The sequence below is a fragment of the Lissotriton vulgaris genome, chromosome 12 (assembly GCF_964263255.1).
Source record: "Lissotriton vulgaris chromosome 12, aLisVul1.2, whole genome shotgun sequence".
Taxonomy (NCBI): Eukaryota; Metazoa; Chordata; class Amphibia; order Caudata; family Salamandridae; genus Lissotriton; species Lissotriton vulgaris.
Window position 1 is genome coordinate 7,822,730 of NC_141700.1, and position 16,146 is coordinate 7,838,875.

Here is a 16,146-nt window from a genome sequence, read left to right on the forward strand (position 1 = left end):
GATGGGATAGGCTGGGGGTGATTGGTGTCCAGGATGGGATAGGCTGTATGTAATTGGTGTCCAGGACGGGATGGGCTGTGGGTGATTGGTGTCCAGGACGGGATGGGCTGGGGGTGATTGGTGTCCAGGATGGGATAGGCTGGGGGTGATTGATGTCCAAGACAGGATGGGCTGTGTGTAATTGGTGTCCAGGACGGGATGGGCTGTGGGTGTCTGGTGTCCAAGACGGGATGGGCTGTGTGTAATTGGTGTCCAGGACGGGATGGGCTGTGGGTGATTGGTGTCCAGGACGGGATGGGCTGGGGGTGATTGGTGTCCGGGATAGGATAGGCTGGGGGTGATTGGTGTCCAAGACGGGATAGGCTGTGTGTAATTGGTGTCCAGGATGGGATGGGTTGGGGGTGATTGGTGTCCAGGATGGGATGGGCTGGGGGTGATTGGTGTCCAGGATGGGATGGGCTGTGGGTGATTGGTGTCCAGGATGGGATGGGCTGGAGGTGACTGATGTCTGAGATGACATTGGCTGGGGTCGTCTGGTGTCCAAAACTGGATTGGCTACGGCTGATTGGTGTCCAGTATGGGATATACGCCTGCCAGATACAGGAAGAGCTTGGGTGGCTGGTTTCCATTTGTCGGTCTATAGTGTGGACTGCATGCCGGGTCTGGTGGCTCAGTTGACTAATGCACCAGTGAAGGAGCCTGTGTTTGTCCTCATAGTCACAGGTTCAAATCCCAGCGGGTCCACTCAGCCGTTCATCCATCTGAGGTCGATAAAATGAGTACCATTGAGTTGGGTAACAATAAATATCTGTTATTCAGCGCCAAGATGCCTCCAGGTGAACTTGCACTATACAAATCCACATGTTGTTATGTTATGTTATGTGTATGGCGTTAGTACTCCTTGATGTAGCCAGCTCATGGTCTGTCTACAGTGTGGACTAGTTGTGCACAACCTAAGTACACTTGGGGTCTATTCACAATGGTTAACTTACCTGTGAGCAGCTCTACACTCCCACACTCCCTGAAATGAAGTGAAGCCATATTCACGATAGTAAAGTTACTCCTAATAACTGTTCACACCGTGGTGAGAGCTCCCTGTTGTAAAGCATTAGGCAATTTTCATTTATAGCTTAGAGTCTGGGCTCAGATGTGTCCACCTTGTTATGTTAATAGTATATAATATAGGGCAAGACCCCGCCCCAGGAGGCAGGTGAACAGATAAAAACAGCCGTATTCAGAGATGTTTATTTGAATCAGAAAAGCTGGAGCCTGCTCGGATGGAGAGTGGGTGGCTGTTCCAGTGGAGTGGGGCGGGATAGGAGCAAGTCCCACCACCATGTTTTGCCGTGTGAATGCGACGAGGACAAAGAGGTTGTTGGTCTCTGGGCCTAAGGTTCCTGTTGGGTTCAAAAGGAGTAATTATCTTGTACATATTTAGGACCTGTGCCTGACAAGGACTTAGAAGTCAGGGCAGAGCAGTTTAAAGAGCGCCTCTTCTTAACAGGGGGCCAATGAAAGGCCCTGAGAATGGGGACGGACCGTGTCTACGGAGGCAGATTGTTCACCAAGCGGCAGCTGTATTAGGGACTACTTGCATTTTAGATATAAGGGTTCCATTTGAAGCGAGGAGTAGGGCATTCCCGTAATCCATGCAACTGGTGATTAACGCCTGGGCTGAAAGATTTTCCTCAAAAGGCGCCGTGTACCCAAGCAAGTGCCACAGGCGGGTATGATCTGGTCTTTCATAGATAGTGTGTCTTTTAAAAGTATACCCGGGTTCATGGCTATTCTGCTGGGTATAGGGGCATGGCCGAGTCCATCTGGGCACCAGTCATCACCCCGAAGAGCTGAGCCTTGTCGAACAGAAGGATCTCTGTTATGCCGCATTCAGTTTGAGACAGAGGAGGGACAGCCAAATGGCGATTTTCCTCATGCAGACGACAAATCGCTGCTTGATGTTCTCGATGTCCTTCCCTAACGAAATGGCCAGTTGGGTGTCGTCTGTGTAGAGAAGAATTTCAATCCTGCAGGACTTTACCAAATGGGCTAGGGGGCTACGTCGATGTTAAAAAGTGTAGGGCTCAGGAAAGAGCCATGAGACCCTCCTTGTTCAACAGGACAGTTTTGGAGTGATAAGTGCCAGTGGAAACTGTTAGGATCCTATCTTTGAGGAAGCCCGTAAACCCGTCAAGGGCAGGACCCTGGAAGCCTACCTGGTAGAGACGTCGAATCAGGATGGAATGCGAGGTGGTATCAAATGCCGCTGCCAGGTCAACCAAGATCAGCACGGCAGGGTGTCCAGCATCAAGGGATAACCTGATAGTATCTGCTACCGCTAGTAGGACACTTTCAGTACTATTGGAAAGTCTGAAGTCTGATTGAGAGGCATCCAGCAGGCTATGGTTCTCTGAATAAGATGAGAGCTGTCTGTTCATGTGGGTCTCCAGAACCCTCCTCAACAGAGGGCGAAGGGAGATGCGACGCTAGATAGCAGGTTGGTTAGGATCTGCATTAGGTCTCTACAAGATAGAAGTAAGGAGTGCTGCCTTCCATAATTGTGGGATGGTGGACGAGGACAAAGACTGATTATACAGGGGTGTAGCTGGCTCAAGAAGAGGGCCTAGGGTAGAGATAATATGCGGAGGACAGAGATCCGAAGCGGAGCCAGACTTTGCTTTGGCTAAGAAGTCGAGCATCTGAGGTTGAGTAATAGGCTTGAACTTTCAGGTACTTCTGAAGCAGTAATTTGAGGCGAATTTGTGATACAACTAAGAGCTGTGGGATCTGCCATGGCGTGAAAGCTGCGGTAGATGTAATCATTTTAGTTTGAAAATGCTTAGCTAAGGTATCATAAAGTGTTTGTGAGGCAGGAATAATTGAGGAGCAGGCTTGGGGTTTAAAAAGTTGTTTAAGTCCTTGAATAATTCCTGGGAGGAATTGCATTCTTGGTCTATTTTGTTGACAATTTACTCCCTACGTGTTGACCTTATTTTGCGATGGCAGGCACTTCATGCTAGTTTGTATGTTTGTTTATCTATATTCGTTTTTAAAGTCCTCCAATTACGTTCTAGGCTTTTACAGCTCAATGTGTCCCCTTTGAATCCCGCAGTGTACCGTGGAGCTTTAGGTCTGCATAGTTTAGCAGGACGTTGCCTATAGGGAGCGATATTGTCAGGAGCACGGGAAAAAGTGTGGAACAGGGTTAAAGCAGAGTCCATGTCCTGAGAATCATCTACAGTGGGGGCGCGAAAGGCGGATTGAAAGGATAGTAAAGTGATCTGTTTTCGTGGCCTCCGAATAAGGCGTTTCAGAGCTGTGGGTTTTACGGGAATGGTCATGATAGGAATCTGACCAGAACATGGCCTGTCTGGCCAAGAGGTTGTGGGGTTTCAATTTGAAGAGACCTGGAGATTTGAGAAGCTCAAGTGTAAGGCCTTCCAAATGTGTAGGGCCGGTTTTGATCAAGTGGAGATCTCTCATTTCCAGGTTGGTCAGTAGGATGGGTGCGTCCGGGTTGGTGGCTCTGTCAATGTGATAGTTGAAATCTTCGGTCATGAGAACATTTTGTGTGGACAGGGCTTGAGGTGCTAGTCGTTCAGCTCATTTATGACTGAACTCCTGTTTAACTCCAGGAGGGGGGTTGACTAGAGCGCCTTTCCAGGTCTCACCCAGGTTTTTTTTATTAAGACTATAATCATCTCTACCCAATCGGTGAGAAGGGCGTCAAGGATTTCTACTCTGAAGGAGTCTTGGAAAGCAATAGCTACACCGCCTCCTGGTTTTGATTCCCTATCCTGCCTTACTAGCTGCAGTTGTTGGGAAATGCGATGGGAATGCAGGGCAACGCTAAACCCTCTCGGATCTATCTTGCTTGTGTAATATTCCTTCGTTCTTGAGTGATCTCTCTAGCTCCCCCTCCACGACGCACAGTTGTAGGATTTGTCCCATCTCCCTGAGATGCGTTCTCCTTTGAGGGGTCTCTTTATTCTACCTAAGATGGGTTCGCCCTTGAGAGAAGTCGCTTACCTCCCTGGCGTACATCCATCCTTATAGGATCTATAGCCATGCCATGGGTTTTTCTTCTATAGGACCCTCATACCTGTGTCATTTGTGTTCTCACATAGGGCCCCTCAATCGTCAAATACATTATTACATGATTTCTGATATGTTCATAGCACAGTTTCCCCTTGTGAGATTCTTCCTGCCTCTGTAACATGTTGGTGCCTTATATTATAGTCTCCACTTCTATAACCTATATTTCTGCCTCGTAGGACAGCGCTCACCATGTCGTTAATGTCTTCCTCTCTAGCAGGATCCCTCCTACCTTGATGAACTGTCCAGCCACTCCATCTTCTCCTCACCTGCTGATTCTCTGTCTGACATCGCTGATGCCCAGGATTTCCTGCACGCTGACAGCTTGAACCAGGTGCCGACATTATGGGACGTAAACACACAGCCGAACCCTGCCAAGGTGAGGTTCTGAGTGGTTAACAGCGCTGACTGCGGTGAGGCATGGTGTCACTTAGCTGTCCTGGTTGCAGGGGAGACATGGCATGTACGGGACAGAAGGTGTCCTTCGCTGGGAGGGCTGCTGGTGAGACATGAAATCCTTTGCATGTGGGGCTGTTGGTGAAACCAGATGTACTCTGCAGTGCTGGATGTAGGTGAAACGCTGTGCTCACTTCAGGTGAGACTTGGTATCTTTAGCAGTGTTAGTGGTAGGTGAGGGGTGGTATCCTTATCGGCTATGACTTCACTGGTTGCAGGTGAGACAGGTGTGTTTGGCTGCACTGCATCCAGGTGAAACTTTGTTGGTAGGTGAGGCCCGATGTCCTTAGCAGGTCAGGCGGCAGGTGACACATGGAGCCCCCTAGCCATGCTGGCTGCAGGTGACACACGTCTTTAGCTGCGCTGGCTGCAGTTGAGACTTGGTACACCCAGCAATGTTGGTGATAGGTGAAGTGCAGAGTCCTTAGCAGCTCTGAACGCCAACGGCATGAGCATTCCACCCAGATTGCGAATCTATACCTTGATCCGCATCCATCTGCGCCTCGACGTCTTCTCTTTGGACATAATACAAAAATGTACTCATGCAAGAGTTGGTTCAAATGTTTTCTTAGGTTAGATTTGAACCTTAAAATCAGAAAATGTTTTTACCCCATTGATCTAAAGGGTATTTACTGCCCAAACTCCACTTTTCCTGGTCTACCTGTCCAGCAATGATGAAAACTGAGTCGACTGGCGAGAGACAGGTAGACAGACCTATATGTCCTAGGCAGTGGTGATGAAGGTGAAATGCGTTCTCTGAGCACAAGCTTGAAAGACTTCTTACATGTTAAATAAAAGAGGGGTGCCTATAAAACTTCAGTATACCGGTACAGGGTACTCCCGGGGCCATGAATGATGGGTACAGCAGGTCTCAAGTCTGTTACTTTCATTAAGGAAAGTCCTAAACCATTTCAAAGCCTGCTCATGGCACCTGGCACACACCTCTGCCAACTCCTCCGGCCTTCAGAGGCTAGCGTGTCGAAAGTGGCCGGCATGTGCAATAAGGTGAGTCTGACCTATGCACTCACATCTGCTTTGATGACCACCACTCTGCACACCATGGCTGATCACGTGGTGCTGTTGGTATACTGGTTGCACCGGGTCGATCATATTGTCAGCCTCCTGAGGGGTTTGAAACTGGTTCGTCACATTTTTAGGTCTCGGCTCTTGGGCTACTAGATCTTTTAAGTTCCTCTCACTTATACCCTTCTCATTTTAATTGGAAAGAAATAAAACATTTTAAATAATTGAAGCTGCCCTTTTCCCAATTATTTGTCCATCCCTGCTCAAGAATGAGTTTTTCAAATATATTTTTGCCTGTATATTTTCTTTCAGAAAGTATAAAAAATGTAAAGCAAATGTTACTTGTCATATGTACAGAAATATTGGCTTTTTTTATCAGACCTTTCATCTCTGTTTGAAAGATGATGGATGCTGCACATGGGCAGAGATTTTCAGTCATGTAAATGCTTTCTGTATTTTTGTAACGTCGAAAACATAAGATAATATAGCTGCTTCTGCCTACTAGTTGGTATGTCAGGTGCACTAAGGTCTACTGCTGCCTCCTAGTTGGTATGTCAGGCGCAGTAAGGTCTTTTTCTGCCTCCTAGTTGATATATCAGACACAGTAATGTCTTCTGCCTCCTAGTTGATATATCAGGCGCAGTAAGGTCTTCTGCCTCCTAGTTGATATATCAGGCGCAGTAAGGTCTTTTTCTGCTTCCTAGTTGGTATGTCAGGCGCAGTAAGGTCTTCTTCTGCCTAATAGTTGATATATCAGGCGCAGTAAGGTCTTTTTCTGCCTCCTAGCTGGTATGTCAGGCGCAGTAAGGTCTTTTTCTGCCTCCTAGCTGGTATGTCAGGCACAGTAAGGTCTTTTTCTGCCTCCTAGCTGGTATGTCAGGCACATTAATGTCTTCTTCTGCCTCCTAGTTGATATATCAGACGCAGTAAGGTCTTCTGCTGCCTCCTAGTTGGTATGTCAGGCACAATAAGATCTTCTTCTGCCTCCTAGTTGATATATCAGGAGCAGTAAGGTTTTCTTCTGCCCCCTAGTTGATATATCAGGCGCAGTAAGGTCTTCTTGTGCCTCCTAGTTGATATATCAGGCGCAGTAAGGTCTTTTTCTTCCTCCTAGTAGGTATGTCAAGTGCAGTAAGGTCTTCTGCCTCCTAGTTCGTATGTCAGGCGCAGTAAGGTATTTTTCTGCATCCTAGTTGGAATGCCAGGTGCAGTAAGGTCTTCTTCTGCCTCCTTGTTGGTATTTCAGGCGCAGTAAGGTCTTTTTCTGCTTCCTAGTTGGTATGCCAGGCGCAGTAAGGTCTTCTTCTGCCTCCTAGTTGGTATGTCAGGCGCAGTAAGGTCTTCTTCTGCCTCCTAGTTGGTATGTCAGGCGCAGTAAGGTCTTCTGCTGCCTCCTAGTTGGTATGTCAGGCGCAGTAAGTTTTGCAGCGTGAATCTTTCTGGATTCACTATGCTGTGCATATTCCGCTGTCTTGTGGTTGGGTCCGGATTCGTAGTCTTTTCTTGTCTTTTTTTTTTTTTTTTTTGTAGCCCAGGTGGGCGTCGGCGTCACCCCTCCTCGGGTGCATTTCCGGTGACGTCGGCATGCTTCCTGCGGAAGCTCCCACTCCTGGGCGCCATCTTCAGATTCTTTTTTCCGCGGTCGGGTCTGGATCGTTCCCGTTGGGCTCCAGACATTTTTGGAGAAAGTACAAGGAAAAGACTGAAATTGGAGAAGAAGTTCACCAGAAGACTACGGAAGACTTCGCCGATCACTGACCAGCGAAGAAGAAGGAGAAATCATCGAGGACTTCGACGATCGTTGACGTCCACGCGGCCATGGAGGCCCTGAACACTCGATGATGGACAACACGCCGTTCAAGTTCTGCCGTAACTGCCACCACAAGTACGCGCAGAAGGACCAACACCCGGTTTGCAACCTTTGCCTACCGGTAGACCACAGAAGCGAGGACTGCAACGCCTGCTCCGCCTTCACCCCGAAGACCCTTCGTGTGAGAAAGAGCCAGAGGGTAGCGCACACCACCCTCCAAGGAAAAACCCAGACGCCATCGCTGTACGAGCTGGGGATGTCCTCGGAGGAAGAGGACAATGCTGCCGCCGAAGACGACAGCTACACGGTCGTAGAGACCGATTACACGAAGACATCTGATAAGGTAGGAGACTCGTCGTTCCCCAAGAACACGAGAGACTCTGAGTCTCGAAAAAACGAGGGCAAGGCCCCGAAAGCGCCGAAGCAGAAACACCTGGCGTCCGTGACTACTCACAGGCCCAGCGGATCCTCTGAGAAGGAGTCCCCGGCGCCGAGAGCTGTTGAACAGCAGAAGTCGTCGAAAATCGCCCCCGAAAAGGACCGATCGACGCCGAGGGAGAAAGACCCTAAGGCCCCGACGCCGTCCAGGGACCCGAAACCCAGTTCGACGTCCAAGTCTCCGGCACCGAAAATCTCGCCGCCGAGCCAAGCGCCGTAGAGAGGGGCCGAACCACCCGGCGCAGACCACGCGGCCGAGATGGAGAAGAAAAGAAGGCGCCTCGTCAGGCACAGTAAGGTCTTTTTCTGCCTACTGGTTAGTATGTCAGGCGCAGTAAGGTCTTCTGCCTACTAGTTGGCATGTCAGGCACAATAAGATCTTCTTCTGGCTCCTAGTTGATATATCAGGAGCAGTAAGGTCTTCTTCTGCCCCCTAGTTGATATATCAGGCGCAGTAAGGTCTTTTTCTTCCTCCTAGTAGGTATGTCAAGTGCAGTAAGGTCTTCTGCCTCCTAGTTCGTATGTCAGGTACAGTAAGGTCTTTTTCTGCATCCTAGTTGGAATGCCAGGTGCAGTAAGGTCTTCTTCTGCTTCCTTGTTGGTATGTCAGGCGCAGTAAGGTCTTTTCCTGCTTCCTAGTTGGTATGCCAGGCACAGTAAGGTCTTCCTCTGCCTCCTAGTTGGTATGTCAGGCGCAGTAAGGTCTTCTGCTGCCTCCTAGTTGGTATCTCAGGCGCAGTAAGGTCTTCTGCTGCCTCCTAGTTGGTATGTCAGGCACAGTAAGGTCTTCTGCCTCCTGGTTGGTATGTCAGGCACAGTAAGGCTTCCTAGTTGGTATGTCAGGCGCAGTAAGATCTTCTTCTGCCTCCTAGTTGGTATGTCAGGCGCAGTAAGGTCTTCTTCTGCCTCCTAGTTGGTATGTCAGGCGCAGTAAGGTCTTCTGCCTCCTAGTTGGTATGTCAGGCACAGTAAGGTCTTCTTCTGCCTACTAGTTGGTATGTCAGGCGCAGTAAGGTCTTCTTCTGCCTACTGGTTAGTATGTCAGGCGCAGTAAGGTCTTCTGCCTACTAGTTGGCATGTCAGGCGCAGTAAGGTCTTCTGCCTCCTAGTTAGTATGTCAGGCGCAGGAAGGTCTTCTTCTGCATTCTAGTTGGTATGTCAGGCGCAGTAAGGTCTTCTGCCTCCTAGTTGGTATAACAGGCGCAGTACGTTCTTCTTTTAAAGACTGGATCCAATCCAGGTAGGGACAACCGGGGGAAGGATGAATTAATTCAAATCAAATGTAAAATTGAGACACCTGTTGACCATAGATAATGCCTTTCATGCCACATCATTTAGTTGACTCTACTGCATAATTTGGTCCTCAGTTGCTGCATAATTCCAGTGGCCCTGCACATAGGTTTAAAAGAAGAAACAGCCTTTGCGATTTAACAAAGCACACAACTGCCTATCACCACCCAGCACACACAGCAGCCTGTGCTACTGAACACCCACAGCACAACCTACAAGCTTGACACTCGTGTGCTTCTCCACAGTCCAGAATATATTTTAATTTTTGCTCCCTCCCAACTACATTTTGCTATGCTTCAACATGAACCTATAGGGAAACTACATTGCCTCATTTTTACAAACAAATCTCCCACTTTGACAATGTTGCCATGTATGTATAATCACTTAAGGTGAATGCGAGGGTAGCCCCAGGCGTTGGAAATGTTAATCCATTTGTGTATATCAATAAAAACATCCCAGGGCTGTACAAATGCATTTACATTGCCAACGTCTGTAGCTCTCGGATTGCCGAGACCTTTTGACTTTGCCAATGCTTGTTCTGTGAGTGTTTACTGTCCAATGGTGAGAAGTGCCAAGAGTTGTCTTTTAACAGCTCTGTCCCCATGGTCAGACAGATCTCCAAGAACAGGTCCTTACCGCACACCATAGTGAAGTGGGGTGCCATGTATGTCTTCTTTGGAATGTGGGGGACACCATTTTGTTAAGTGTGAAACCACTGTACAAAACGGAGCTTGCGATTCAAATTGGTGCCAATGATACTCTGATTATTTTGCTAGTCAGGTTGGCGCTGTTCAGTACAACTAAATACACCCAGTAGATCGTGGTAAGTGTGGGGGAGTCATCAGACAAGCATTGGTAACTGCAGGACTGCCTGGATTAAGCTAAACTGTCTTCAGAGACTCAGATCCCAGGGCTGGACTTTCCCAAGGCAGCCCTACAAACTCTGCCACTTGTGACCATCCTTGCTACCCTTCGGTGTTGGCTGCTGACAGGAGAACGACTCACCTGTCAGTGTGGCCATAAGTAGTGTCTGTTATTCCAACTCTTCGCTCAGATAATTCACCCATTCGGCTCTCGGCAAGATCCAGGGTTTGGAGACATAGTCAGTCCGAGCCTCTAGGAAAGAAGCTCACTCTCCCTGGGCTGCATTAAGAAGTGTCAAGGAAAGAGTGAAGTTGCACAAAATGCAGGCTCTGAAGACAGTTTAACACAAACAATATATAGTGAGAGTGAAGCTTTCTATAAAAGATCCGCAAAGCTAAAAATATAATGATAGCTTCCTTGTGCTAGTTCAAGGATACAGCTTCATCAGCCTTCATTTGCTGAACTGAAAGGAAGGGATACAAAACTCCACACTGTATGTATAAATCTTTCTAACTTGTTTTCGAAAACAAATCCTTAAATTGTCATGCAAGTAGTGTATTTCATTACGTATGATAATGTATGACCGGGTACCATGCTTTGGCTTTGTTCAAAGCACCCTAAGTTTGTTGCTCAAACATTGCTGTGGAATAACTTCTTCCAAAGACAGTTTTAGTGTTTGGCTACTGATAGCTTTAGTTGTCTCTTGAGAACAGTACATGGCCCTGGCATATCGCAGATGGTTAAACTGACAAGGACTACTGTTCGTGATTCAGATAGAAAATGTAGTAACTCAAGTAATTTTCGAATATAAATGCCACCTTGTGCCTATTGTCTGTATTACAGGCATGCTTTCCTTTCCAGGTTGGATGACATCAGTATCATGCAGGGCAAAACGTTGGCAGAAATAGTTTCAAACTATAGTTTTTTAAAAGTAAAGTTCAGGCTGATTAAGCAGCAGTGACCTGAATTCATCCTTTCCACCCCATACAAGCTCACAAAGTCTGTGTCAGAGCCTATTGTGGCCGGATAAATTATTTAAAATTGAGAAAGCAAAAGCTTCCTATAACTTGACAAGATGATTTGTCCCTTTGAAAAGATCTCAACTGAAGTCACTAATTGATCCTAGGGGTTAATAAAGTGCAGCACTCACGATCATGAATTACACAGTTTGTTATCGTACAATACCTTCACAGTACCAGTAGGATAGGATTTTAGTCACAAGGTAACGATCTTCCTGTCATAGGCAAGAGGCCATATGTCCGGGCTCTCAAACACAGAGAATGCAGGAAGTGTACACTCTGGTACTACATGATAACCCAAAGGTCTGTTTTCTATAAAATATTCCTGTTCACTATAGGAACATGCCAACCGTAAATTCTGGCATGTTCCCCTACCTTGTGGGCTACAAGGCCTTCTTAGAGGTGACATACTCTGTATTTAAAAGTAGAGTTCAAGTAACAAAGGGTTATTTTGACAAGTTTGCCTGCAGTTTTGAAAACTGCAGCAGTCAGGCTACACATGTAGGCCTGAAGCTATGTTCCTTGCCAGCCTAGTGGATGGCACAGTGGACTTGTGGGGACCTTCGGTTCTGATGCCTCATCATACACTCTCTGGTTTGGGGCATGTTCTGGAGCCCACTCCTCAACACTGGTGGCGGCCTTTAAACAAGAGACCGCGTACACCATCACCAGTTCGATGATGTCCTGTAGACATCTTACCTTGCAGGAACTCTTCTAGGTCACAGCCCTTTGTCCTCCTTTTGATGCTGCCCTCTGGGTCTCTGGGCGGTGATATGCGTTTTATTAATGAAAAGTAATTCAGTACAATGGTAATATAGTAGAATACTAATGTAGTAGAATATACATACAGTAGAATATTCATACAGTGGAGTTTTAATACAAAAGAATATTAATACAGTAGAATGTGCATACAGTCGAATATTCACACAGAATATTCATACAGTAGAATGTTCATACTGTTCAATGTTCCCACTGTACAGTATTCAAACAGTAGAATATTCATGTAGTAAAATAATTATGCAATAAAATGTTCATACGGTAGAAAGTTCACACAGAATATTCATACAGTCGAATATTAATACAGTAGAATGTTCATACTGTTGACAGGTTCATACTGTTCAATATTCCCACTGTAAAATATTCATACAGTAGAATATTAATGAACTAAAGTTCTCATACGGTAGAATGTTCACACAGTAGAATATTAATGCAGTAGGATATTCATGCAGTAGAATATTAATGCAGTAGGATATTCATACAGTAGAATATTAATGCAGTAGGATATTCATACAGTAGAATATTCATGCAGTCGAATATTAATGCAGTGCAGTACAACAATCGTACAATAGAATGTCAAACTGTTGAATGTTCATACAGCAGAAAGTTCATACTATTGAATGTTCCTCCTGTTTAATGATTACAGAGTAAAATATTCATACAGTAGAATGTTCACGCAGTAGGAATGTTCACACAGTAAAATATTCATGCAGTAGAATATTAATGCAGTGCAACAATCATACAGTAGAATATTCATGCAATAAAGTGTTCATACGGTAGAAAGTTCACACAGTAGAATATCCATACAGTAGAATATTAATGCAGTACAATGTTCATAAAGTAGAATATTCATACAGTAGAATATTAATGCAGTGCAGTACAACAATCATACTGTTGAATGTTCATACAGTTTAATGTTCACACAGTTGTGTATTCATACAGTAGAATATTAATGCAGTAGAATGTTCATACTGTTGAATGTTCGTACAGTAAAAGGTTCATACTGTTCAATGTTCACACAGAATATTAATGCTGTTGACTGTTCATACTGTTGAATGTTCATACTGTTGAATGTTCATACAGTAGATGTTCATACAGTAGAATGTTCATACATTAGAATGTTCACACAGTAGAATGTTCATACAGTTCAGTGTTCACACTGTAGAGTATTCATGCAGTAGAATATTCATGCAGTAGAATATTAATGCAGTAGAATGTTCATACTGTTGAATGTTCACACAGCAGAATGTTCATACTGTTCAATTTTCACAGAGTAGAATATTCATACAGTAGAATATTCATACAGTAGAATAGTAATGCAGTAGAATGTTCACACCGTAAAATATTCATGCAGTAGAATATTAATGCAGTGCAGTACAACACTCATACAGTAGAATATTTAATGCAATAAAGTGTTCATACGGTAGAAAGTTCACACAGTAGAATATTAATGCAGTAGAATGTTCATAAAGTAGAATATTCATGCAGTAGAATATTAATGCAGTGCTGTACAACAATCATACTGTTGAATGTTCATACAGTTTAAGGTTCACACAGTTGAATATTCATTCAGTAGAATATTAATGCAGTAGAATGTTCATACAGTATAATGTTCACAACATAGAATATTCATGCAGTAGAATATTAATGCAGTGCAGTACAACAATCGTACAGTAGAATGTTCATTCTGTTAAATGTTCATACAGTTCAGTGTTCACACTGTAGAATATTCATACAGTAGAATATTAATGCAGTAGAATGTTCATACTGTTTAATGTTCACACAGCAGAATGTTCATACTGTTGAATGTTCATACGGTAGAAAGTTCACACAGTAGAATATTCATACAGTAGAATATTCATGCAGTGCAGTACAACAATCATGCAGTTTAATGTTCACACAGTTGAATATTCATACAGTAGAATATTAATGCTGTAGAATGTTCATACTGTTGAATATTCGCACAATAGTATGTTCATACTGTTCAAAGTTCACACAGAAGAATATTAATGCAGTAGACTGATCATACTGTTGAATGTTCATACTGTTGAATGTTCATACTGTTGAAAGTTCATACTGTAGAATGTTCATACTGTTGAATGTTCACACAGCAGAATGTTCATACTGTTCAATGTTCATACTGTTCAATGTTCACAGAGTAGAATATTCTTACAGTAGAATATTAATGCAGTAGAATGTTCACACAGTAAAATATTCATGCAGTAGAATATTAATGCAGTGCTGTACAACAATCATACAGTAGAATATTAATGCTCTTTAACCCAGCGGATAGCGCACTGCAAGGACGCGCTCACCGGACTCTGTGACAGCCGACACCGGACCTCGCCGCACCCGCTCCGCGGGTGCCGCATCGCCGGAGTTAGTGAGGGGCATCAGCCCAGGACTCCAAGGGTGAAGACCGCTCTCATCTGTGGCTGGGGGCTGCAGGGCTGCGAGCGTCAGGGACTCCATTACCCAGGAGTCCCTGCTAGACCGGCAACAACTTCCGGTCCGCTCTCCCTGGCGGCCGGCCCACCGCCCACCTGAGGACCCTTTAAACTCCCACCTGCCAAACCACCAGTGGGACACTCTTTAACCCAGCGGATAGCGCACTGCAAGGACGCGCTCACCGGACTCTGTGACAGCCGACACCGGACCTCGCCGCACCCGCTCCGCGGGTGCCGCATCGCCGGAGTTAGTGAGGGGCATCAGCCCAGGACTCCAAGGGGGAAGACCGCTCTCATCTGTGGCTGGGGACTGCAGGGCTGCGAGCGTCAGGGACTCCATTACCCAGGAGTCCCTGCTAGACCGGCAACAACTTCCGGTCCGCTCTCCCTGGCGGCCGGCCCACCGCCCACCTGAGGACCCTTTAAACTCCCACCTGCCAAACCACCAGTGGGACACTCTTTAACCCAGCGGATAGCGCACTGCAAGGACGCGCTCACCGGACTCTGTGACAGCCGACACCGGACCTCGCCGCACCCGCTCCGCGGGTGCCGCATCGCCGGAGTTAGTGAGGGGCATCAGCCCAGGACTCCAAGGGGGAAGACCGCTCTCATCTGTGGCTGGGGGCTGCAGGGCTGCGAGCGTCAGGGACTCCATTACCCAGGAGTCCCTGCTAGACCGGCAACAACTTCCGGTCCGCTCTCCCTGGCGGCCCGCCCACCTCCCTGAACACCGGTATAATTGGGACCAACCCTCCCGCAGCGCGGGACGCAGCCCGGAGCAAAGACCGGGCTAAGAGCGGGCCGTTTGAGGCCGTTCGAGGACGGCAGCGGACGGCCCTGGCCCACCCCCCTTATTGCTCCCAATCTGCTTATTGTATCACCGTACAGATATAGGCTAGCTCAAACAGTAACATCTTAATCAGTAAGTTGAGTGACGACCCTTTTTCCATCTTAAGCACCATGAGCACTAGGGTGACACGCAGCAAGGCCTCCAAAGGTGGTTCACAAGTCTGTGGCCCCATGGACGACTTCATTACCCGCACAAATATAGCCATAGATGAAGAAATATCTAAACTTCAAACCCGGGTATCCCTAGAATTAGTAGCTGCACGAAGGTTGTCCCAAGTAATTGCATTATCAAAAAAATCATCCTTAGGCCATATAGCCTCTTCTGTTACTCCAGAACGCCCTGTCCGCCCTAATAGTATCACCACTCAGGTCGATGTACACCAGCCCCCGATCCTTCCTACTTTCACTCCGCCCTTAGAGCAACTACGTATTGTAGAAGGGACAAATTGCCCTGCACCTTCTCATGCCCAGACTCCTGCCCTCAATCCACCTCCCCAAGTTTTCCCAATCACTTCCTGTGTTAGCGGTGCACAGCCTAAAAGAAAACGCCAATCACGCTCAGCCTATTCTCGTAAAAAGGCAAAAGTGGCAGTCTCTCACCACCTGACAATGACTAACGCTCCGGCATGTAATGTTTTACCTGAGTGTTCCTCGAGCACACAGCCATCATGCCAAAGCAAGGGAGAGGGTCTAGTTACTACCACCCCAGAAGATGAGGGTGCGCAGGCACAGGACCTGGGTAGGAATGATAAGGAATTTATAGACCAAGTCTGGGAAACATTAAAAAAACTTCTCTCACCACTTGACTTAAGATTGTCGAGGATAGAAAACAATCTACTCGAGATGGAGAAGAGCATTATTGCTCTGGCCACTCTTGGCCTGAGAAGTCTCGAAAATCAGGGCTTGTCCCCAACTGACCCACATTCGTCAGCTCCTGTCTCGCAAGCTGAGCAGCACCCCCTACCAGCGCCTGTTGCTGTAAGGCCTGTTCCTAAACCGAGGACTGTGGCCGTGGACCAAGTTTCCATAACCGCTAAACCTCAGGCCTCCAAACCACAGATTCCCATACGGAACTCCAAGC

At 46.6% G+C, this 16,146-nt stretch overlaps 1 protein-coding gene across 7 annotated transcripts in view; it reads left to right on the forward strand.

The window, feature by feature from the left end:
• SBNO2 (strawberry notch homolog 2) overlaps positions 1 to 16,146 on the forward strand; it is a 390,195-nt gene that overhangs the window by 251,173 nt on the left and 122,876 nt on the right. For 4 of the 7 annotated variants that reach the window (XM_086946697.1, XM_086946699.1, XM_086946700.1 and 1 more), the window contains one exon: positions 4,310 to 4,471. In XM_086946697.1, the coding sequence (XP_086802823.1) occupies positions 4,310 to 4,471 (162 nt within the window). The remainder of the gene's footprint in view (positions 1 to 4,309; positions 4,472 to 16,146) is intronic. The other 3 variants (XM_086946698.1, XM_086946702.1, XM_086946703.1) reach the window with 1 other exon arrangement.